The 26,178-nt window shown below is 43.3% G+C and overlaps 1 protein-coding gene and 1 long non-coding RNA gene across 2 annotated transcripts in view; one reads left to right on the top strand and one right to left on the bottom strand.

Moving 5' to 3' along the window:
• Positions 1-11,905: 11,905 nt before the first annotated feature.
• Positions 11,906-26,178, bottom strand: part of LOC129734931 (nuclear cap-binding protein subunit 1-like) — a 63,925-nt gene continuing 49,652 nt past the window's right edge. Inside the window, exons 21-23 of the mRNA XM_055700356.1 lie at positions 13,416-13,559; positions 12,924-13,037; positions 11,906-12,063 (exon numbers count right to left, since the gene is read on the bottom strand). Coding sequence (XP_055556331.1) covers positions 11,950-12,063; positions 12,924-13,037; positions 13,416-13,559 — 372 coding nt within the window. The 3' untranslated portion in view covers positions 11,906-11,949. The remainder of the gene's footprint in view (positions 12,064-12,923; positions 13,038-13,415; positions 13,560-26,178) is intronic.
• On the top strand, positions 16,761-25,948 carry LOC129734941 (uncharacterized). The gene is made up of 2 exons (XR_008730468.1): positions 16,761-21,000; positions 21,032-25,948. It is a non-coding gene; the product is annotated as an uncharacterized LOC129734941 (long non-coding RNA).

The raw sequence follows: 26,178 nt of genomic DNA, 5'->3' as shown, positions 1-26,178 counted from the left end.
ATTCAAATCAGAGTAGGATAATGAGAAATAAAATCAAAACTTAAAATACCTTGCCCCCACCCCTCCCTTCTTCCAAGACTCAACTTCACTCCCAAATACCTCCTCCCTCCAAACAGCACAGGGAGATGGGGAATAGAGGTTTGTTTTGCCAGTTGACCAGGTCAGCACAAAGTAAACAGACACCTAGTTAAATGTCACAGCACTATCAAAACTAGCTGATTGCAATAAGGCTTTTACCATCACATACCAGGTTAACATCAGTAAGTAGCTCCCACACCTTGGCCAAGCACAGCCACCAATCCCCCAAAAAGTTTCAAAAGTTCATCTACTGTCCATGCTGTTTCTTCATCCTCTTCAGGCCAGTCCACACAGCTTCTTGCCTCTGCTGCATCTGCAGTCTTCCTTCTCCAGGCTCCTCTTCCAGCCACTCTCTCCTCATCCAGGCCCCCTGCTTCTCCTGGGACCTCTCCTACATCTGGGGCATTCTCTCTTTCTCTCTCTTCAGTTAAATAAGTGAGCTTATCTTTACTTACATTTAAAGCAATAGAATAGCAAGTAAAATAATACAGCAAGAATAAAACAAGACAAGGTAATGCACCTAATCACTGGTTTAGAATGGTTAAGAACCATTACCAATTGCCTTAATACTTAATATACTGGATCATCATCCAGATCCGCAGTCACTGGGGAGCCCCAGTTACAGCAAGGTTTTGGAGAGACTTTCTCGGCAATTGGGAGGTCCTATGCACCACATCCACTGATAGGTGAGGTCTTAAGAGGGTCCAGCTTTTATATTGTTGAATAAACAAGTGCGCCTAATTTCAAATGTGGAAACAAATGTTTTCACTCTCCTCTTAGATCCCCCCAAAGCCTGGATAGGGCTCAGGGAGGATCCAAAGGAGTTTCCCTTATCTACTTGATTTTAACCACTGGTTTGCAAACAAGGCCATATATCTGGTTTCATAGCCTTGACTACCTGCCTCTAAGCAAGGAAGGATGCATAATATCTTTGCTAATGATTATATTCTATCTAAGCTACATCTTTCACTAATGATCATGCATATTTTGCTAATGGTTGGATACTATATATATATATAATGTTTGGTTGGCAGGTTCATCGAGAGGTCAACTTTGGCTCAGGACCTGTTGCTCAGGCCTCAGTACTTCAGGGTTATGGTCAGTTCATCACACATTATCTCTGTCACTCCTTTCTCCTCACAGTCTTCCCATACTCCAGCATGGAGTCCCTCCCATGGAAGACAATTCTCCATGAACTTCTCCAACATGAGTCCTTTCCACAGGCTGCAGTTCTTCACAAACTGCTTCAGCATGGGTCCCTTTCATGAGGTGAAGCCCTTCAGGAACAGACTGCTCCAGCATGGGTCCCCTGCGGGTTACGAGTCCTGCCAGAAAACCTGCTTCAGTGCAGGTTCCCATGGGTCACAGCCTCCTTTGGGCATCTACCTGCTCAGGCCTGGGGTCCTCCATGAGCTGCAGGTGGATATCTGCTCCACCATTAACCTCCATGGGCTGCATGGGGACAGCCTACCTCACCATGGTCTTCACCACAGGCTGCAGAGGAATCTCTGCTCCAGTGCCTGGAGCACCTCTTTCCCCTCCTTCTTCACTGACCTTGGTGCCTGTAGAGCTCTTGCTCTCACATATTCTCACTCCTCTCTTCTGCTACAATTGTTAAACATATTTTTTTCCCCCTTCTTACATATATTACCACAGAGGCACTACCACTGTTGCTGATTGGCTCAGCTTTGGCCAGCACTGGGTCCATCTTGGAGCCAGCTGACATTGGCTCCATCAGACATAGGGGAAGCTTCTAGCAGCTTCTCACAGAAGCCACCCCTGTAGCCCCCCCCACTACCAAAACCTTGCTACTCTGTAAATTGCAATGAGATCATGGCCCTGAAACCACACACAGAGTCTTCTTGTTTATTCCCTGTTGGGGTCTGCAGCGGGTCTGCAGACAAGTTAGTTGACTTCAAAGACTTAGCCGTGTACCTTTAAGACAGCCACAAATTGTCAGGTATGTAAACAGGATGTGAAGAACCCGAACTTAGAACCGCAGCATACGGGCACCTACAGCAACAGCAAATAGCAAGCAAGAAGAAGAACACTAAAACCTATCAGGGTCTGACACCTGCACTGTCTAAGAGATATAAATATTTTGTATAAACAATAAAGGGCATTTTGTCCGAACCCAGCTACGCAGACATAGTGTTTTTTCTGTCCGCCTCGACTTGCGTCACCACAATTCCCCATGCTGCGTGCATTGGTGTACAGGCATTTCAGAGAGGTAATTGAGCATGCAGGTTTCCCAGGAGGGTTGCAAGTCAATCCACCATAGCCACACACCCCCTTGAGGTGGTTGGCCTTCTTGCAAGGCAGCTGAGGAACATATGTTGCTGCTCTGGTTGGCCTGGCTTATTCCCCAGTTGGATGTGATGGTGTGAACTTTGCCACTTTGGACCTCGCCCCCTGAATCCTTCAGTTTAAAACCCACCTCACCAAGCTGGTCAGCCTGCTGCCCAAGATTCCTTTCCTTCTTCTAGACAGGTGGAACCCATACCTCCCTAACAGGCTATAGTCAAAGAATATCCCATTGTCATAGAAGCCAAAACCCTCACAATGGCATCAGCCACAAACCCAGAAGTTGATTTGCATTATACATCTATTTCTAACTTCACCCTTTCCTCTAACTTGTAAAATGGAAGGAAAAATAACTTGGATACCAATATTTTTCACTTGCACCCCCAGGGCTTTATAGTCTTCCTTGATTCTGCCCAGGTTCTGACTTGTAGTGTCATTTGTGACCATGTGAAATAGTAGCAATGTATAGTAATCTATGCTCTTGACAGGTTGTGGCACTCTCTTAGAAACATCTTCAACCTTAGCTCCTGGAAAGCAGCATACCTCACATGAGTCCCTGTCAGGCCACCAATGAGTGCCTCAGTGCCCCTTAACAGAGAGTTGCCCACTACAAGCACTCATCGTTTCTTTTTACGGTATCCAGTGTGCTGCTAGTGCAGTTTCTCCTTGCAGACCTTGCTTGTGGGTGTCTATAGCTGGTTTTGGTTGTGATGCTGGAGGGTAGAGACTGAAGCGGAGTCCTGCTTTTGTGGGTCACCAGGGTCCAAAGGTGCCTCATTCTCTGTAGTGTCCATTACAGGAGCATGGTTCTGAAACCACCTATCTATCTCCATCTCATAGATGCCAAAGCTGGCAAAGACATTCAACTTCAATATTTGTGGTGGATAAACTGCTAGGGTAAAGCAGTTCTATTGAGCTAGCTATCATGCCTATGCTAAATGTGACACAAATAACTGACAAAAGGAGTAAGTTAACATTGGTGGTGCAACAGAAGACTAGGGCAGTGTTGTAATTTGCTTTAAGTGACTGGAGGTTCACCATCCACTTTCAACAAAACAGTGACTTGCTGCCTGTGTAGAAGATACTGTTAATGTGTCTGTCTCAACCTAATGTCTATGCTCGGTTGAGAACCTACTGATATTTCACTGGTACTGCTAGGGTAGGAACTGACAAGATTTGGCCCAAAGTTTGCAAAGAGCTTTGAACCATTTGGAATAAATACTCAGAAGTGAATGAGAAGTAGTTTCTCTTGGACAGTTGAAAATAATTGTGGTAGAAAGTCTGCAGGGATTCAGAGACAGAGGAGACACAACTCAAATTAATAGCCGACTGTTCAAATGGGTGGTTCCCATTCCTGTCTCTGACCACTGTGTAACATGGAAGGGTTGAGGTAAATAGAAGTGATTGCATCAAAGTAAAAATATGAGCTCTCCATATTTTAAGTATTTGGATTATTCTTTAAAAGTTAGAAATATTTTTTATGAAGCCATGAAGATGATGAGAACTTAATGGAAGAAATGAGAGCCTTTACTATACTAGAATGGTATATTGGGTTTCTTTTGCAGTGTCTACTTCAGACTACAGGTGTGCCTGGCTTGCAGTAAAGTGTTTTGCAAAATTCCTTTCTACACTTTCTCCTCATAACTCCAAACCTCCAACTAACCCACTTAAATACACTTGAATAACTTTTTAAACAGGGGCAAACAGACAAAAGGGTCTTTCATATGTGTATTGGGCATAATTGCCAGGGGGTTTTGGGGCGTTTGTGTGGCTGTAGAGGTGATCTGTGTAGGTGGAGATCATAGGCTGTCTTGTGTCAGTTACAACTAGCTCCAGATGGCTTGGCAATAGACAAAACAGATCCACTGTGCACCAAAATAGAACCAATCAATCAGATGAGTTTATGGTGCCCCTGCAAAAACATATTTAAGAAAGGATGGTAGCTGCTAGACAGGAGACACAAGTGAGATGCTAGAGCAGTATAGCAGGAAAAACACCAAAGGAAAAAAGCTGCCGGTAGAGGACTGAAGGCGGTGGGTTGATTAGCATTGATAATATGCAGCTGTGGCCTTGCCTCAACTGCAGTGGGTTGATTGACATGGATGATGTGCAGCTGTAGCTCGTTCCTGCTAAGTGGTTAAATAGCCCTAAGGATTATGGGAGTAGCAGTAATGTCTGGTGTCAGGAGATACAGTATAGACAGTAGAATCTGACTGATGGTAAAGTCTTGTTGGAGCCTGATAGCTTACTTGTGCTGCAACAGCTGCCCAGGCAGGGAAAAAAAGAAGACAAGGTACAACTCTGAAGGGACTGTAGCTGGTGGAGGAACCCATGTGCTGGGGAATGTTTGTTTAATCCCTTGAGGCAAATTAAACACACATTTGCACTTAAGTATAAAGACATTTAATGAACAGTGCACTGGACAGAGGCCTACCACCATAAGTGGTTCTTCAAGGAGTTTGTAAAGAAGTGGCAACAGTCAATATCTTATATAGGCTTGCACCAGCACCAATTATATTGTTACATGTCAATACTGTGGCATTTCTTATTTTATCAGCAAGGGAACTTTATATGGAGTTGGTCCACCTCCAGCATTTCTGTTTCTATTGCTTAACCTGGCTGTGTAGTTAGGCCTTCTTGCCCGCCAGGCCAGATCATTCCTCAGTCTCAAGTTATCATTGCTAAGCAGCTACAATTTGAATTTCCCCTTCATATGCTGGAGCAATTGTTCTAGAAAGAGGGAATGACAAAAGAAAAGGGACCACAATGCACTGACCCCAATCTTCTGTGCTGCCTGTGTGGTAGGTTGACCTTGGCTAGATGCCAGGTTCCCACCAAGCTGCTCTATCACTCCCCCTCCTCAGCAGAACGAGGGGTGAAGAAAATAAGATTAAAAAAAAACAACTCGTGGGTTAAGATAAAGGCAGTTTAATAAAGCAAAGGCTGCACATGGAAGCAAAGGGAAACCAAAAGGTTTATTCTCTACTTCCTATCAGCAAGTGATGTCCAGCCACTTCCTGGGAATTAGGGTTTCAGTATGCATAGTGGCTGCTCTGGAAGACAAATGTTGTAATAATGAATGCCTCCCTCTTCTCTTAGCTTTTATTGCTGAGCAGACATCATATGGTATGGAATAGCCCTTTGGTCACTTTGGGTCAGCTGTCCTGGCTCTGTCTCCTTACAAGATCTTGCCCACCCCTAGCGCAGTGGTGGTGGTGGGGGATGTTGGAGAGACAGCCTTGATGCTGTGGGAGCACTGCTCAGCAATAGCAAAAACATTGGTGTATCACCACCTTTCTAGCTAACAATACAGAGCACAGCACTTTGAGGGCTACTACAGGGAAAATTAACTCCATCTCAGCCAGACCCAATACACTTCACTGAAGGAACCAAGTGTAATGTGTCAACAACAAGGGGAACGGAGGTCAGAATGAGGGAAGGAGAGGTGTCTGGAAAGGAGCTGAGTTGTGTTTTCTCTAAGTGTTTATGTATTTGGTTTTATTTCCCATTACCAGAATCAGTAATTAAATGTTTGTTAATTAGCAATAACTTCATCAAAATTCCCTAACTCAAAACTTTTTTTGGCCTGCAACACACATGAGAGCTCATATTTCTCTAATGTCCATTAAGATAACATGAACAAGGAAAAGTTAGATTCTGCAAGACAAATCAAAACTCATTCAGAGAAGAGTAGATATACATGCAGAGACATACTGTATGTAACCATAAATTAACAAGATGTAGTTACCCTAATTTTATTTTCACTATGTATCCTTTTAAGGAGATTTTGTATGAAAGTAAAACGAAACTACTTGTGTTGTGACTAGTTTTCAATCTGTTGTGTAGTTACCAATTTGAGTGGTTTGTCATGGACTAGCAGAAGGCAAGTAGTTGATAAAACCATGAGAACTTTTTCTACTTTTTCAACTCTGAAGAGGACTTCAGCTGGGAAAGAAAAATGCTCCTCCCTTGCAGGAGAGCAGTTCTGTCAAGCCACAGACACAGATAACTTGTCATATAGCCACTAACATGAACATGGTCAAGCACATCCTCATCTATTTTCAGTGCTTACAACCAAGACCAACACCAGGAAAACACTTACTGATAAAAACATTCTACAAGAGGTGTAGAGGAATTTTTAAAGGACCGAGGACATATGTTACCATTGTCTGGGTTGGACAACCCAGGCCTGTTAGTTGAAGCTGCAGAGTAGCTTTAAATTGTCCTGGGAACAAGCAGTGGGAGAAAGAAAACAAGCTATGCACAAACAAGAAGCCAGGTGCAGAGCAAGTCCTGGGAACTGCGAAATCAGCACACTCTCATCGACACACTCTGATCAGGCGCCTGCAGCATGCTCACCAATCAGCGACAGGGACGCCCACGTGGCCAGAGACTTTTATCCAATCACCTGTGTGTAAAGTCAGGTGAGCGGTCGGTTTAAGTTATAAATATGACCTGTTTAATAAAGGGAGCACGGCATGTAGCCATATTGGTGTGATTGTCGTGACTTGGCCGACTCTCCACGGGGGACCCTCTTCGAAGAGGGGCTTCAATGGACATTTTTATGACAGGTCTTTATTATGATTATTTTTAAAGGCACTGTAATTTGGTTGTATATTATGTGATTAGTATTACACTGTCCATGCTCAGTTATTTGCTGCTATATTCCCAGCAGGAGCGTTTTTCTACTTGATGGAAAAGCTTGGAGAGGAAGTTACACATCTGTAAGTTTCATTGCATTCTCAGTTTTAGAGAAATCAACTTTAAATTCAATGACATCCCCTCCATTAATGAAAATGAGAGAACCCCTTATTGGTCAGTCCCACTGGAAATCAAAGGCTATGATCCCAATTCATACCTCTGTACTGTATTAAATGCTTCTACAGAAAACTAGGGTAATTTGTCGCAGGTAAATTATTAAGAGAAGTCATTGTTGTGCGGTTAACTAACAGGGTTTTATTAATGATTAAACAATGATCAAATGATAATTAATTAATGATTGGATGAAAAACAAATGGTAATCAAATGGTGATTAAGCAATAATTGAATGGTAATTAAACAGTGATTTGACAATGATTTGGCAATGATTTAAATTATTTGACAATTATTTAAATGATGATTTAAACAATAATTTAGACAGTGATTAGACACCTGTCACACTCTACTACTTACTAGTCACCAACAATGCCAAAAAGGCAGAAGTTCTCAACACTTTCTTCACCTCTGTCTTTACCAGTACTGTTGGACCACAGGCCTTGGGAACAAAAATCCAGGTTGATGCAAACACAGACCCACCATCAGTGAAGAAAGAGTTGATATGTGAACTATTACAGGAGCTTGACCCCTACAAATCGATGGACCCTGACAATAACCACCCAAGGGTGTTAAGAAAGCTGACTGACATTGCGAGGCTGCTCTCCGTAATCTTTGAGAAGTCGTGGAGATTGGGGGACATCCCAGAAAACTGGAAGAAGGCTAATGTCACCCCCATCTACAAGAAGGGCTTAAAGGAGGATCCAGGAAACTATAGGCCCATCAGTCTTACTTCTGTTCTTGGGAAAGTTATGGAACGAATCCTCCTGGGGGCTATAAACAAGTCAAATGAAGCACGTGATTGGGAAAAGCCAGCATGGATTCACCAAGGGCAAATCATGCTTGACAAACCTGATCATCTTCCATGACAAAGTAACCTGCTCAGCTGATGTGGGGTGAGTGGTGGACATTGTCTACCTGGATTTCTCCAAGGCTTTTGATATGGTTTCCCACAGCCTTCTCCCAGAGAAACTGATGCATTATGGTCTAGACAAGTGGTCCTTGCAGTGGGTGAGGAACAAGCTGACAGGCCACACCCAGACAGAGTAGTGGTAAATAGCTTCTTTTCAAACTGGCAACCTGTCACAAGTGGGGTCCCCCAGGGATCAATATTGTGCCAAACGCTGTTTAATATCTTCATAAATGATCTGGATGATGGGATCAAGTGTACCCTGATGAAGTTTGCCAATGATACCAAACTGAGTGGGGAAGTGGACATTTCGGAAGGGAGGGCTACCCCGCAGAAAGACCTGGATAGGCTGGAAGAGTGGGCTAACAAGAACCTTATGAAGTTCAACAAGGTCTTGCACCTGGGAAAATATAATTCAGGAGTGCAGCACAGGCTGGGATCCACCCAGCTGGGGAGCAGCTCTGTGGAAAGGGACCTGGGGGTCGTGGTGGACAACAAACTCCATATGGGTGAACAGTGTACTGCTGCAGCAAAGAAAGCCAACAGGATGCTGGGCTGCATCAACAAGAGCCATCACCAGCAGAGATAAAGAAGTCATTATCCCACTCTACTCAGTGCTTGTCAGGCCACACCTGGAATACTGTGTTCAGTTTTGGCCCCCACTATGTAAAAAAGATGTGGACAGGCTGGAGAGGGTCCAGAGAAGGGTCACAAAGATGTTCAAAGGACTGGGAAGCCTGTCATATGAGGGAAGGCTGAGAGAACTGGGCTTGTTCAGCCTTGGGAAAAAAAGGCTTAGGGGAGACCTTAACACTATCTTCCAGTATTTAAAGGGTGGTTACAAAGAAGATGGAGTCTCCCTTTTTACAAGTAGTCACATGGAAAAGACAAGGGGTAATAGGTACAAGTTACTCTTGGGGAGATTCTGATTGGACATAGAAGGAAAATTTTTCACAGTGAGAACAATCAGCCATTGGAATAATCTCCCCAGGGAAGTGGTAGATTCCCCAACACTGGACACTTTTAATATTCAGCTGGACAGAGTGCTGGGCCATCTTGTCTAGACTGTGCTTTTGCCAAGAAAGGTTGGACCAGATGATCCTTAAGGTCCCTTCTAACCTGATATTCTAGGATTACTATGCTTCTAATAATTAAGCTATAGCTGGATATATAAATGTTGCTAGCATACAATATACCTTTAGGCCTAATGTAAAATGTCCCTTACCTTGTTATAGATATCAGATGCTGGGTAAGGGGTTTCTCAACCTAAAGGAGTAACCTTGAGATGAGAGGCGCCCCTGCTCAAGGGGGAGATCATTGCCATGCGGCCAGCTGCTGTACAGGAGAGCTCAATGGGCTCGAGGGGTCTACAGATATTTACAGCGTGAAGTGATTGACTTGTAGTCAAACCCCCCTTTGGTGTATGTAGAGGAGTGCAGCTGTAGCAGTTGTAGTTTTGTCTAGTCCCAGCTCAAGCTGGTACTGTTAGCTCCTGATAAGACATGGCCTAGATTCCTTAGTTCCTGAGAAGATATAGCCTAGCACAATTCTCAAGGTTTGTACAGCAGGGCTGATTTCAGTCAGACCTACATGTTGGTGATGCCTGAATCAAAGTACTGTTCACTCAGAGTGGGGGCATCCATGACATTGACTGAAGCAAGTGTCTGTGCATGACTGACAAACACCTTGTATAAAACAAGTTTATAAACACATTAAGGTTGACTCTAGAAGAGTAGAGGAATTGGTCAAATCACACAGAACAGGTAAAGAAAAAAGTAGCAGATTCAAGATTCTGAAGATGTGCCCAATCACTGCAGACCACACAAAAGGTTTACATCTATGCTCAAACAATTAATTTTTGCCTTCTGCATTCGAGTATCATGCATAACTCAAACTTATCAAACAAAAGATAATGCTACCACATTTCCAGGTTGTACATGTCCCTAGTTTAAGTTTCTTGCAAAATCCCACCTAATTCAGCTCTAAAATGCTCTTTGAAAGTATGGAAGCCAGACACTACTTTCACATTTTAGAGATTAAACAGCAAGCAGATTCAACTGATATGGAGCAGTTGCTACTGAATCACAGGAGATGGGCACTTGGTTTATCCACAATCAACATCAAAAAAGGTTTTAGCATCAGTACTGATTCATAGGTCCAATCTGGTGCAAGCTCAGCTTTACAAACTAAAAAACCCAACAGAATAAACAACCTCCATAATGTGTGTGCAAGGTGTCCAAAGTTTATGTACTTGGCAATACTGAAGTGGAAACTCTGCCCCATTGTAGGAGACCAACTGGAAAAACAAACAATCTAATACCAAGGAAAGCTCAGAAGGGTGCGAACAACAGCAGGAGATGAAACTTGTTAAGGGAATAAGGGGTGGAGATCCCCTGAGTCTGTCTGAGGAAGGGCTCAAACACTCGAGGAATGCAAGATCAAACAAAAGGTTACTTTGTATGAACTAAAAACTGATAAGAGGGAACTGCCTGCCAAAGGGTGAAAAATAGCCCCAGAAGCAGTGGAGTCAGCAGGAATCTGCAGTAACTGGGGGAAAGGTAAATGCGGCAGGGGGACATCATGACCACCGGCTCAATTCAAGACCAAAAAGACTTGCCTCCCCCCATGCCTGTAAGGAGCATGCATGCTAATTGACATGGCAAGCTAGGCTGATTTTAATAAGAGGCAGTCCACGCTGAAGGATAAGAATAAAAGAGGAAGGCAAGTGCCATTTTAGGAGGGGAATAAGAATAAAAGAAGGGACTTCTGGATGAGCACTCCTACAAGAAACACCCCCCATCAGCAGGCCTGATGCTGGATCCAGGACTGGTGATACCTCTTTTTCTCTTTTTTTCTCCCTCCCATCCCCTCACCTTATTTTACCTTTTTCTAGTAAGTAATGCAAGGCATAAAACTTTATACACATGGCAAGCGATAAACATTTCTGCTACCCAATTATTTACCAGTGAGACTGACTATGGAATAAAAATCTTTGTTTACCTACGGACCTCTGGTATTGTGTATACCCTATTCCAACCAAGAGAATCATCAAATCTGAGTCACTCCTCCCTCCTTCTTGGTGGGATGTGACACCCATTCAGGACAGATTGCTTCTGATTGGTCTCAATTATTTACCAGCTGGGAACAGTGTTGGGGTTATTCTTGTTTTTTCAGACACACTAAGAAAAGAATCAGTCTCCTTCAAAAATTTTTCATGAAATTTCTCTACTGGCTGTTTGCAGCTACTGTAATAATACACCAGACAATACATTTAAAAAGCATATTTCAATTGTTTGTCAACCATTTCTTTCAAACTGTCATAATCTAGTCAGTTTAATAGACAAATCCACATGCCCTAGACTATTTTGAAAGCTCAGTGTTTCACATACCCAGACTTAAGTAATTTTTCTTGTATCATACCACCAAGATCTTATCAAACTGCTCACTGAAGAGGTGTGTTTCTGCCACATCCAGAAATTCTGTTTCACATTTCTGCAATTTATTTACTTTAACAGTTATAGGTAACCAATTCTGTAATTTTTTTACCTGTTTGTTATTGTCATATAAATGACAGAGGGAAGAAGCAAAAATACTATCATAAAGTTAAGTTTCAAACCAAATTAAAGGACAATTTAAAAGAGTACATACATTATTCCACATCAATCCTCTATCAGTCATAGCTAATAAGACTTATGATGCTAAACCAGTTACTAATAGAGTACTGTATTGCTTTATATAGGAACACAAAAGCTGTTCTGAATTAAAGAGTTTCCTCTTTCCTCATGGTGAGCTTCTCTCATTAAAGAAAAATGGTTTTAAATATTGCAGATAACACATGAAAATCCTCAGGCTTGCAGAGCACAAAATTGCTGAAATACAGCCAGTATGTGATGGTCCAGTTCAGCTGTAAACAGGAGGTTCTCCAGGGTCACCATGTACTGCTGAATTATCTGGTGATGCTGCAGATAAAAAGATAAACCTTTGTTGTTTTCATTCCTCTTCAAACACAAGAACAGGCAGAAGAGTCAAGACATATTGTATCACAGATCAAATGTTTTCACAGAACTAACAAGCACATCTAATTTCCACAACACATTAATCACCGTTGACTGCAAGAATGGAGCGTATGTTGAAATCCTGTTTTGAGAAGTACTGGGTTCCCTGTAGCTACTCAGTTCTAATCCTGATTCTGAACAGTGTGTAAAGGCAACTGTACAGATATGCTAGGATGTTTGCTTTAGCATTAAGTCATTTTTATGATAAGGGTAGAGACTAACTCATAGGGGGAATTATGCCATTAATCCCATGCAACTTCCCATCCTCTAACACAATTTATGTTCACGTAAACACAAATAATTTTCTACTACTCTGGCTGTTGCCAAGAGTTCCAAATTATATTTTTAAATAGGCATTCATTATAATCAGATACATAAATTTAAAACATTTTCATCCACTTGTTAGGCACTTATTTTGGTATACTTGTTCTCTCAAGACTCTACCCTTACTATAATATGCGGTAAGAAAAACTAATCTACATTTACAACCACATCTCAATATTGTTTTGCACTATATTCACAGTGCAAGAAACAAATCAAGGAGCTCACCATTCAGTCATTTAGCAAGTCTGTAGCAAAGATGGGGTCAAAACCAGAGACAGACACAGTCAAAACTCACACTAGTTCCCAAAAAAGACTGGTGATGCCAGCTATGTCTGTTCTAACGGAGCTGGTAAAAATAAGTAACCAAGCTCAGCTCTCAAATCATGTAAGCTTTTCTTTCCAGCAGCTGCCCAAAGCCTTCCAAACCAAGTGAAACTTACCTGTAGGAAGATTTGCTGCAACCTCTCTATACAGCTTTTGTACCAAGGCGTAAATACATCAATCCCACCAGTTTCACAGCGCACTAAGTGTTCAGTTAACAACATAATGAAACGCTGTAGAACACAAATAGAATGTTGGTTCAGCAAATCTTTTCAGATGAAAATAGGTTACTAGACTCAGATAAGATAATCCATGGGACATTTGACAGACAGAAGCTTTGAATGGCAATATCAGAATTAATACTTCATTTAGGAGACACTAAGTAGAGTAACTACTTACATTCAAAATACCTTTTTTTTGTTTAGGAAATTGCATGCTATCAAAAGAACTTGTTTTCTCAAGTTCTTGATGCTGAAACAATTCTTGTTTAGGGGAGTTAGGCAGTTCTTTGATTCTGGATAAGAATAAGCCCATCTACTCCTTCCCATGTACTCACCCCAAGAAAATTATTAAAATACAAATGATGCTGCAAAGACATCACCCATCATTACCTGGAATATAACAAGGAAAAGATTCTTCTGTTCACTCTGTGCTGATTCTACTCTCTCCTGCAAGCGTTCTATTTGCTCTTCTAGAGGTCCATCTTCCCTATCACTACTTTGGTCATTGTTGTCATCATGTTCATCACTTTCTCGCTGTTAAGTAAAAACAAAACACAACTAACTGAAGATGTGACTACTTGTGGATTCTGCTAGTATCCACTGGAGTGATAAACAGGCCTCTTGAATAACTAAACACAGTCTGCAGCACAACTGAAGCTGCTCTGTAGCCTTTCAAGTGCTATATGTTGAGGGTTGCTTACTTTATAAATACAATTCAAGAAGGAAATTGGGAAGGAAGGAGAATGAGAAGCTTAAGCTGAATCAACTTGAGACAATGCCAGGATGGAAAAGGCCTGAAAACAAACAAACAAACAAAACCAAACAGAAGAACCATGGCAGGTTGTACTGGGTCTGGCTCAGGTGGAGTTAATTTTCTTCATAGCAGCCTATATGGTACTGTGTTTTAGATTTGTGACTAAAACAATGTTAAAAACTGTATTTGGTTTATATGGCAAGGTTTTGGCAGTGGGGGAGTTGCAGGGGTGGTCTCTGTAAGAAGAGACTGGAGCTGCCCTGTGACGGACACAGCTGGTTCCAGCCAGCTCCAAAACAGACCCACCACTGGACAGTGCTGAGCCCATCAGAGAAGCTGGTGGCACCTCTGTGAAACATATTTAAGAAAGGGCAAAATACTACATAGCAGAGAGAACTGAGGGGAAAAAAAACTATGAGAAACAACTCTGCAGACACCAAGGTCAGAGAAGGAGAGGGTGCATTCCAGGCACTGGAGCAGAGATTCCCCTGCAGCTTGTGGAGAGATCATGGTGGAGGAGGTGGATACTCCCTGAAGGACTGCAGCCTATGGAGAGGACCCATGCTGGAGTAGAGGAAAAGTGTGAGGAGGAAGGTGCAGCAGAGAGGAACTTATGAACTAACCACAACCTCTCATTCCCCATCCCTCCTGTGATGCTGCAGGGGAGAAGGCGTAGAAGAGTTGGGACAGAGTGAAGTTGAGCCTTCACTGATAAATGTTGGGGAGAAGGTGTTGCGGTAATTTTGTCTTTGTTTCTCACTATCCCAAATCTATTTTAATTGGCAATAAACTTAATTTTCCCCAAGTCAAGTCTGTTCTGCCCATAATGGTAATTGGTAAGTGATCTCCCTGTCTTTACTTTGACCCATGAAATTTTCCATCTCTTTTATCCTCCTGTCCTGTTGAGGAGGGGGAGTAAGAGTGGGTGGGTGGGCATCTGGCTGCCACCCAAGGTCAACCCACTACAATACACTGTTTTAGCTATTGCCGAACAGTGCTTGCACAGCATCAAGGCCTTTTCTATTTCCCACTTTACCCCTCCAGTGACTAGGCTGGGGGTGGGCAAGAGGCTGGGAGGGGACACAGCTGAGACAGCTAACCCAAACTGACCAAAGGGATATTCCATGCCATAGAACGTCATGCTCAGCAATAAAAAAACGGAGGTTTGGTCCTCCAAGGTAGCCATTGCTTGGAGAGTGCCTAGGCATTGGTCTGCTGGTGGGAGGTGGTGGGTGACTGCCTTTGTATCACTTGTTTTTTCCCTCTTTCCTTCACTTATTAAATTGTCTTTATCTCAACACAGTTTTTCTTGCTTTTGCTCTTCCTATTCTCTCCCTCATCTCACTACAGGGGAAAGTGAGTGAGCAGCTCTGTGGTGCTTGGCTGCTAGCTGGGGTCAACCCACCACACAGGTTTAAAGACTTGCAAGATCATTTTCTAGTGGAGCCACAGAAAGACAGTAGGCTGACTATTATCAACAATTAGCAGCTCAGTAACATATCTGTGACAGACCTTTTAAAAAACTTGTCTAAACACTTTTCCAGGACTCAGATTTCATTCAAGAACTTTACTGATGTCACAGGACTGCCAAAACCAAATATCTTTTGTGCCAGAACTCAAATGGATCTGGTGGGTTAGCACAGATGGAGGAAAGGGACTGGAGCTCAAGGTGTTCAAGTGGGAAGATTACATATGAAACCGAAGTGAATGCTCTCCAATTAAAAAGGGCCAGAAAGGCACCCAACTTCATAACAATAAAAATACCATGCTAGTTCCCCTTTTTTAAAAAAAGAGTACATTATATCAGATCTGCTATCTAGTAATTGGATAAGGAAAAGTCCTACACAAGGAAAGTCCTATAAAAGGCTCCAAGGTGCATGGAGCCTCTGTTGCAGCTGTCCCTTGATTAGAGAGGGTAAAGCACCCTTTTAGCTGGTGCTTGGGAGAGGCCAATATGAGCCAGGCCTAGAAGCAAGCTCACAGACAGCCAACAGGTGCAGCAGTTTGTGCAGAAGGGTGCTTCAGCTGAATTTGTACCAGCATAACAGTCTCAGGTATGGTGGTAACATGCCACAGGGCAGATTCCCCAGCAGTTATTGGAGCAGCTGCCCTTACCAAGGCAGAGGCTTCAACACAGACAAAGCTTTGGATGGTAAAAGCACCTCTCCAAGTCCCAAGCTGCAGGGAGTGCCTGGGTCCTCTCTCTGATAACAGGAGAGAAGGTCCTCTGTTCTGCAGGAGGTGTACAGTCTTGGAGGGGCTGTGTTGCCCACTGGAAGAGTTATGGCAAGAAGTAAGCAGACTGTGATCCTCAAACATTATTCCTTAAACCAATTAATCTCAGACTGGCTGATGATTTGTGGCTTGTGCCAATCCTTTGTATCCATTATGTTAACAAGGGCCATGTTAACCATCCCCCACTATGTTGTCTGGATGTGTAAAAGCCTTACTGAAATGAATTAAAACAGACCTTCAAAATTCTCTTCTTCCAAGCAATGATTTAGATCGGGAAGAGGGAAGCTCAGGGCAGGTGAGAAAATTTTGTGTCAGTGCTGGTAAACCTCTGTGGTGCACATCTCAAAAAAAATAAATAAATTACTTCCTCTGCTATGCTCCTAAGCATGGTGCTAAACCTAACCATAACTAGTGTCTGATGTTACTCTGGATTTCCTATTTGTTTTCAGTCAGAATCATACCAGGGAGACATTTACCCTCTGGTTACTGGAGCCCAGCCAGCACCAACAGCACAGGAGCAGTTGAATAGAATTAGCGAAAGCTGGCATATGGAGAGCAGCCCAAATATTTTTCAGTTGTCCAGTGTTTGTGTAAGGTGCTGTTAGTTCTTGGGTCTATTAACTTCCAGAGAAACAAACAAGGAGGAAAGCAAGATGCATAAAAATTATAGATATAAACCAAAAGGATTTAATGCCTAAAATATTTCCCACAGTGAATAAACTCCAGAAATCTTTCCAGTCAAGTGCTTTAATATTTTCTCCTCCAGATTTTTTAATGCATTGTTTAATGCTGTTTTTTGAATGTCCTCTGTGAGTGCTAAACAGCTGCCTACTTCCCTTTGTAGGGCCTGTCCTGCTATGCTTGAGACCAGATGCTTCACCTAAGGGCAACAAAAGACAGTTGTCATGCCACCAAGGTTGGCTCCAGCAAGGCCTACTGATAGGCAAGGAGCCCTGTGATGTGCTTAGATAATGGAAAACATCCACTAGACTGTGGCAAGCCTCTGCAACCACATGAAGATGTAAGCACAAGCTGGTGGCCCTCCTCAAAAACTCCAGGGACAATCAGTCCCAGAAAGACCAATAAGATTCATGCAAGTGAGAAAGGTTGCTCAAGCTAATGCTGTGAAATGGCAGAGGGCACCAGCCCTCTAATCACAGAGTAGAAGGCTTAGACTCCAGTAGCCCAACATGGATGCGTGCATGCCAGGGACAGAAAGGGTTTTGCTGCAGCCTTATCCCAACAGAGAATCTGACAAGGAATATGGAGAGCTCCGGGGTCTCATTTCCTAGTGCCAAGGTGATGATGCCAGGAAAGTCAGGTACTAAAAAGGAGCATAACACCTTGGGCAGTAACGCATTTCATAGTGGCTCTTACTGATGATACTACTCAATGACAAGCTCAGTGTCTCTATCCTTGAAGCTGGAGAATAACACAGTGACAAGCTTCAAGATGGTGATGAAACCTCTGGCCAGCAGAGAAGCATGATCATACAGTGCTTTATCTTTGGCTTTGTCAGGTGCAAAGCATCAGAAAAAGACTCTCAGTCCACCTGAACAACCAGGTGAGATTCTGTAGCGGCTGCTTGTGCCCGAGACCTCTGTTCTGTCAGCACAGCCTGGAGCAATTGAGGATTAAGAGAGATGACTCACAGAGGACCTTTTAGTCCGTCTTCTTAAGAACAAAACAGCATTGGATGGAGGTTGTTGAAGGAGTCATGGGTGGAGCTAAATGATCATGGAATAATGTAGGTTGGAAGGGATGTCTAGTGGTCTCTGGCCCAACATGCTGCTCAGAATCACATGGTATCACAGAATCACAGAGGTTGGAATAAATCTCTTGAGATCATCTAGTCCATCACTACCACCCCCATTCAAGCAGGGTCAACCAGAACAGGTTGCTCAGGGCATTGTCCAATCCAGTTTTGAATATTTCCACTGATGGAGACTCTTGCTCAAAACAGGTCAAATCAGATCAGGCTGTTCAGAGCCTTGTCCAGTGAAATTTTCAGTATCTCCAAGAATAACTGTCCCTTACCCTCATGAACAGCTTCTTCCACTTGCTAATAATTACTGTCTACATTGAAGTAAACTATGTGATTCCATCTCATGTACATGCACCCTAGCTAAACTACTTACTGTCTAAAGCATAAACCCCGATCCACAATATTTCCCATGTTTTTATACATTTATGTTACCATTAACTTGTGTAACAATAGAGCCTTGATACATTTCCAGTAGAAATATACTCATTTCACTGATGGTCTGTGCAGAATAAAGTATGACCCAGATTTGACAACTTCATTGTAAGGGTATGTAGAAGGAGTGTGTCTGCTCCTTTAAGGGTAACTGGTCAAAGGAGCCATATGCAAGAACATACAAAGACATCTATCATCTACATTTCTATAAGGAAAGAAAGACCTGATGGAATTAAATCTGGCCAGGGATGTCAAGGAGAACAAGAAAAACTTCTGCAGGTACGTCAGTGATAAAAGGAAGACTAGGGAAAATGTGGGCCCTCTCCAGAAGGAAATGGGACACCTGGTTACCCAGGACATGGAGAAGGCTGAAGTACTCAATGACTTTTTTGCCTCTGACTTCACAGACAAGTGCTCCAACCACACCACCCAAGTCGCAGAAGGCAGAGACTGGGAGAATAAAGAACCACCCATTATAGGAGAAGATCAGGTTCAAGACCATCTAAGGAACCAACATCTTGGTGAAATGTTTATACAACTGCGTAGTATTCTTTGAGAGAGAAAACATGAATTTTGTATTATGCATATTAGAAGTCATCAGTGGACCGTTGGTTTGGGCGAAGGTAATGCTAGAGCTGATGAAGCAGTCAGCTGTCTGGCAACAAATAAGTTTGAAGAAGCTCGTAACAGCCATGAGATGTTTCATCAAAATGCAAAGTCTTTACATCGACAGTATCAAATACCCATAGCAGATGCAAAGGGCATTGTTTGCTCCTGTCCTCAATGTAGTCATCATGGACCTGGTTTAGGGGTGGGCACTAACCCAAAAGGTCTGAGGGCACTTCAGGTTTGGCAAATGGACGTAACACATGTACCTGACTTTGGGAAGCTTAAGTATGTGCATGTCACAATTGACACCTATTCTCACTTTATATGGGCCACTGCACAAACCGGTGAAAAGGCATTACATGTGGAGAGACACTTAATGTCTTGTTTTGCTGTCGTGGGAGTACCTGTAGAAATTAAGACAGACAATGGTCCAGCGTATAGTAGTCAACGAGTCGCTAGGTTTATGACAACTTGGGGAATTAAACACATTAAAGGGATTCCTCACTCCCCAACGGGGCAAGCAGTTGTTGAAAGGGCAAACCGTACCCTGAAGGATTATCTTCAGAGACAGAAAGTATCGCAGGATATAGACATAACTAAACGGTTGACTAAGGTGTTGTTTACCTTAAACTATCTCTCCCTTAGGGAGGGTAGAGAGGGACCACCTGTTGTTATACATCACCAAACAGCGTGAGGGAACCAAACAACTACAGTTCCTGGTTTGAATGTTTTGTATAAAAATATGGCTTCAGGCGTATGGGAAGGACCTAATCTGGTGTTATTTATCGGTAGAGGTTATTTTTGTATCTCCACAGATAAAGGACCTATATGGGTCCCTAGCAAGTTTGTGCGACCTGTATGTCAAGATCAGAAGACGGAAGAGAAGACTCAGAGCGAGCAGACGGAATAAACTGTCTATGTTGTAAGGGATGTAAACCACGGGTATTATGCCAGTGTATGCTATGTGGGGTAAAATGGTACTGTAAGCCAAAGTACTGTACGTTTGATTAGTAACCGGGCATGAAGCAAGAGAAAACATACGACTAGTGCAATACCATACTGATTGGAGACAGTATACATCATCAGAATCTGTGAATCTGTGAAAGCACAGATTTGTTGGGTGGAATATGTAAAAAAAAAAAAAAAAAAAGAGAGAGAGAGAAAAAAATGTGGAAATTATGGGAGTAAACATGTTTGAGTGGTGGACTTGGTTTATGGTCTTGATGAATTTTTTATCTATAGGCCAAAGTATTATTGACATCTTGCCTAGGACAAACATATGGGTGACATGGGCAAATATCACGGGAATAACAGACTTGTTTAAATCTGCAACAGGCAGACAACCCCTTTAGAACTTGTTTAATTTGTATTCCCCTGCAAGTGAATGAAACAAATTTTGATGGTTTTTGGAATGTTAAAGCAGTGAATCTGACTTCCAATCAGAATGGTACATGTCTGAGTCCAAATGGCAGCATTACATGCTAAGAATATACGAAGGTTAGCATGTTGAGGAGAGAAACAATTTAATCTTACATCACAGATTTTAAGTTTGTTATTGCTTGATGTAGATAGTGTTAGCTATGCTACATTACAAAATAGAGCTGCAATAGATTTTTTGTTATTAGCACATGGACACGGTTGTGAGGATTTTGAAGGGATGTGTTGTATGAACCTTTCCGATCATTCCATATCTATGCACAAGGAGTTGTCACAACTGCAGGGAAACATGAAGCATATTCTTGCTGATGATAATCCCTTCGATGAATGGTTGAGAGGATTGGGGATAACAGGTTGGTTAAAGTCGTTATTGATGGAAGGAATACGCATTGTTATAATCACTGTTGTAACGTTTTGAATTTTTGGCTGTTTATTTTCTTGTTTGAAGAAAGGTTTAACATCTACTGTGAAACAGACATGGGTTGTCCAAAAAGAAAAAGGGGGATATGTAGAGGAATTTTTAAAGGACCGAGGACATATGTTACCATTGTCCAGGTTGGACAACCCAGGCCTGTTAGTTGAAACTGCAGAGCAACTTTAAATTGTCCTGGGAACAAGCAGTGGGAGAAAGAAAACAAGCTGTGCACAAACAAGAAGCCAGGTGCAGAGCAAGTCCTGGGAACCGCGAAATCCACACACTCTCATCGGTACACTCTGATCAGGCGCCTGCAGCATGCTCACCGGTCAGCCACACGGACGCCCGCGTGGCCAGAGACTTTTATCCAATCACCTGTGTGTAAAGTCAGGTGAGCGGTCGGTTTAAGTTATAAATATGACCTGTTTAATAAAGGGAGCACGGCATGTAGCCATATTGGTGTGATTGTCGTGACTTGGCCGACTCTCCACGGGGGACCCTCTTCGTCCTGAAGGTGCACAAGTCCGTGGGACCTGATGAGATGCATCTGCAGGTCCTGAGGGAAGTGGCACACGAAGTGGCTAAGCCACTATTCATCATGTTTGAGAAGTCATGGCAGTCCAGTGAAGTTCCCATTGACTGGAAAAGGGGAAACATAACCTCCATTTTTAAAAAGGGAAAAAAGGAAGACATGGGAAAATACAGGCCAGTCAGTCTCACCTCGGTGCCATTATCTTAATGGAGCAGATCCTCCTGGAAACTATGCTAAGGCACAATGGAAAATTAGGAGGTGATTGGTGACAGCTAACATGGCTTCACTAAGGGCAAGTCATGCCTGACAAATTTGGTGGCCTTCTATGATGGGGTTACAGCACTGACAGATGAGGGAAGAGAGATTGATGTCATCTACCTGGACTTGTGCAAAGCATTTGACACTGTCCCACACAACATCCTTGTCTCTAAACTGGAGACACATGGATTTGATGGATGGATCACTCAGTGGATAAGGAATTAGCTTGATGGTTGCATGCAAAGAGCTGTGGTCAACAGCTCAATGTCCAAGAGGAGATCAGCGATGAGTGGCATTCCTCAGAGGTCGGTACTGGGACCAGTGCTGTTCAACATCTTTGTTGGCACCATGGATTCTGGGATTCAGCGCACCCTCAGCAAGTTTGCCAATGACACCAAGCTGAGTGGTGTGGTTGATGCACTGGAGGGAAGGGATGCTGTCCAGAGGGACACTGACAGCCGAGAGGTAGGCCTGAGTGAATCTCATGAAGTTCAACAAGGCCAAGTGCAAGGTCCTGCACGTGGATTAGGGTAATCCCCCAGTACCAATACAGGCTGGGCAGAGAATGGATTGAGAGCAGCCCCAAGGAGAAGGAATTGAGGGTGCTGGTGGACCAAAAGCTCAACATGGTCTGACAATGTGTGCTTGCAGCCCAGAAAGCCAACTGAATCCTGGGGTGCATCAAAAGAAGTGTGGCCAGTAGGTTGAAGGAGGAGATTCTTCCCCTCTGCTCTGCTCTTGTGAGACCCCACCTGGAGTACTGCATTCAGATCTGGGACCTCCAACAGAAGAAGGACATGGACCTGTTGGAACAGGTCCAGAGGAGGGCCACAAAGATGGTCAGAGTGCTGGAGCACCTCTCCTATGAAGAAAGGCTGAGACAGTTGGGGTTGTTCAGCCTGGAGAAGAGAAGGCTCCGGGCAGACCTTACAGAAACCTTTCAATACCTAAAGGGGGCTTATAAGAAGGATGGGGACAGACTTTTTACAAGGGCATGTAGTGATAGGACAAGGGGGAATGGCTTTAAACTGAAAGAGGATAGATTTAGATTAGATATTAGAAAGAAATTCTTTACTGTGAGGGCGGTGAGGCAATGGCACAGACTGCCCAGAGAAGTTGTGGATGACCCATCCCTGGAAGTGTTCAAGGCCAGGTTGGATGTGGCTTTGAGCAACCTGGGCTAGTGGAACACATCCCTGCCCATGGCATGGGGTTGGAATTAGATGATCTTTAAGGTCCCTTCCAGCCCAAACCATTCTATGATTTAAAAGTCCATGCAGTAATACTTTCAATAAGATTGTGTCTGGGTACTCTCCATGAGGGCAAGCTGCCCTTTATGTGAGAACAGCTGGAATGCATGGAGCCCTGCCTGGGGAGGGCTGATGAGCAGACTGAAAGCTTATGGGTAAGGCCTGAAGAGGAGACGGGTAAGGGTGGCATTGTAGTGGGCACCTGACCAGGAAGAACAAATGGATGAGGCCCTCTACAGACAGATAGGAGCAGCCTCATGTTAGCAGGCCCTGGTCCTCACTGGGGACTTCAACCACCACGATATCTGCTGGAGGGACAACACAGCAGGGTATGAGCAATCTAGGAGGTTCCTGGAGTGCATTGATAAAACTTCCTCACCCCAGTGATAGAGAAGCCAATGAGGAGAGGTGCTCTGCTGGACCTCCTACTGACCAACAAGGAGGGGCTCGTTGGGGATATGAAGGACAAAGGCAGCCCTGACTGTGGTGACCAAAAGATGGTGGAGTTCAGGATCCTGGGAGGAGGGTAAAAAGCAAGCTCACAACCCTGAACTTGAGGAGAGCTGACTCTGGCCTCTTCAGGGATCTGCTTGGAAGCGTCCCAAGGGATAAGGCCCTGGAGGGAAGAGGGGCCCAAGAAATGGTTAATATTGGAGGGTTACCTCCCCCAAGCTCAAGAGCAGTTCATCCCAACGAGCAGGAAGTTGGGCAAAAATGCCAAGAGGCCTGCCTGGATGAGCAAGGAGCTCCTGGCCAAACTCAAGCACAAAAAGGAAGCCTGCAGAGGGTGGAAGCAAGGATGGGTAACCTGGGAGGAATATGGAGACATTGTCCAAGCATGCAGGGCTGAGGTTAGGAAAGCTGGAATTCCCAACTGGAATTGAATCTGGCAAGGGATGTCAAAGACAACAAAAAGGGCTTCTGTAAGTACATAGCTGGCAAAAGGAAGACTGGGGAAAATACAGGCCCACTGCTGAATGAGACAGGGGACCTGATGACATAGGACATGGAAAAGGCTGAGGTACTTAATGTTGCCTTTGCCAAAACCAAGACAGCCTCAGTCTGTACTAGCAAGACCAGCCTTCAGGAATCCCAGACCCCAGAGACCAGGGGGAAAGTCTGGAGCAAGGAAGACATACCCTTGGTGGAAGAGGATCAGGTTAGGGAATACGTAAGCAAAAAGGATGTACATAAGTGCATGGGCCCTGATGGGATGCACCCATGAGCTCTGAGGGAGTAGGCAAATGTCATTGTGAGGCCACTCTCAATAACCTTTGAAAAATCATGGTGATTGGGAGAAGTGCATAAAGAGTAGAGGAAAGCAAATGCTACTTTTCTCTTCAAAAAGGGTAAGAAGGAGGACCCAGGGAACTACAGGCTGGTCAGCCTCACCCTGGGAAGGTGACGGAACAGCTAATCCTGGGAACAACTTCCAGGTGCATGAAAGACAAGACAGTCATGAGGAGTAGTCAACATGGATTCATCAAGGGGGAGTCATACTTGACCGACCTGATAACTTTCTCTGATGAAATGTCTGGCCTGGTAGATGCTCAGCAGTAGCCAAAACATTAGTGTGCTCTCAACACCCTTCTAGCTACAACTACAAAGCACAGTGCTATGAGGGCTGCTATGGGGAAAGTTACCTCTATTCCAGCCAGACCCAATACATTTACTTATAAAAGTTATCTTATGGCATAACACTGCCCATTAAAGCACTCAATATTCAAGAGCTGCAGCTAGGAGACAGTACAGAAACAAAACCATAGGCATATCCATTGAATGATACCAGACAATCTCTTTGACTCACAGTGAAATCAATGAAAAGCTCTTCAACAGTCACAAACATTTGTTAATTGCTGATGAACATAGATTAAGGAGGTAAGCAACTACCATGGCTGCTGCTGGGAATGAGCAAGGAGAAGACCTGAAAGAGTTGGGATGAACTGACATCAGCAAACCATGAGGTCCTAGCGATTTCTCAGCTGATGCTCTGTGGATAACTGGCTAGCTGAAAAGGGTCACATAGACATAGTCCAGCTGGCTGGACAAAAATGCACATCGCTCTCAGCTTATCTGAAGTAAAGCAAAAGTTACACAATAACAGGAAGATCGCGGTGGGAAAAGAATGTTGCAGGTGGGAACAGATAACTACAGAAGAGAAACTAGGGGCGGGCTTGGTATTTAGGCAACTAACCAATAATGAGCTTAACTTTTGTAATATGTATGAGCTAATTATAACAAGGCATAAAAGGTGACTGTAAGGTACAATAAAGAAAGTCTGCTGATCACTCATATTGAGTGACTGTGTCTTCCCTCCCTCGTGACAATGCTCATAGGAAATGACTTGTGCTGGTGACAATTTTTGCACGATCCTGCATGTGTTCCATGTTGTACCAAATTCTGATGTTAACCTAGGCCAAAAATTTAGAAGTAGCCTAGTGTTTTGTGCAGGTACTGGAAGAGCATAGATCAAAAAGGAAATACTCTCCTTTCTATGAAACTAAGATAATTTCTATAAATTGGCTTCATTTGATATCAGGATTAAATATTGTAGTCAGCCAAACTGTCTTGGGTACTGCCCTCTGGGGTTGGTACAGGAGATGCCACTCTCACTGTACTTTACAGCATTATTACTTAGACCTGAAGCCCCAAAATAGCCAAATGTGAACTAAAATAAGGACTAATTAGACTGGAGTGGCTGGCTAGGGACACTGAAAGTATTTGGTGCCACAAAACACTCAAATGAGGAAGGCACAGAAAGCACCTTCTTTTTCCCAGTGCAGTACAAAATCCCAGTAACCCAGCTGCTTGTCCAGGAATAACAAGTTTCTACTATCGCTTAGGACTTGAGTCACACAATGTGTCTAAAAATATTTGATAGTCACTGTAAATCTGTAAATCTCACTGTAAATAGTAGTCTAGGTCATACAAGGACATTTGAAAATAAAATTCAAGAGAAGCAAAAGGCAGATGCAACTGTCCGAATCCAGCAGCATCTGTTAAAAGAACAGCGACAGGTATCTCTTCTTCTCAATGACAGCTGGCTGTTTCCATGCACTTCTCCACACAAGATACGAGGTCCTAAATGACTACTTACTAGTAAAATCTGAAAGTAACTAACAACCTACAATAAACTTGAGTATGAATTTGACTGTTCCTATTGCTACCCAATAATGTAACAGGAACCAAGATTCAAAAGACAGAGTGAAAGAAGCTCACATTGGAACAAAAACTTACAAGAAAAACCTTGAATGGTGCAAATGCACATGAACTTCTTTAAAGACTTCACTGAATTCTCAAGCTCTAAAAGCCTTTAGAAAAACATACAAAAAATTGTGTTGACTTTAGTGTCCTAGTACTAGAGATGGCAACACATGTAGATATGCCTCCTGACTCTTTATTCAGCCCCTCCAAGAACCAATTGTGTGTCAGTCTGATATGTGACAGCCTGTGGGTTACTTAAGTG

This window comes from Falco cherrug (assembly GCF_023634085.1).
Source record: "Falco cherrug isolate bFalChe1 chromosome W unlocalized genomic scaffold, bFalChe1.pri SUPER_W_unloc_1, whole genome shotgun sequence".
Taxonomy (NCBI): domain Eukaryota; kingdom Metazoa; phylum Chordata; class Aves; order Falconiformes; family Falconidae; genus Falco; species Falco cherrug.
The sequence above is the reverse complement of the archived record's forward strand: the minus strand, read 5'-3'. Positions and strand labels throughout refer to the sequence as shown.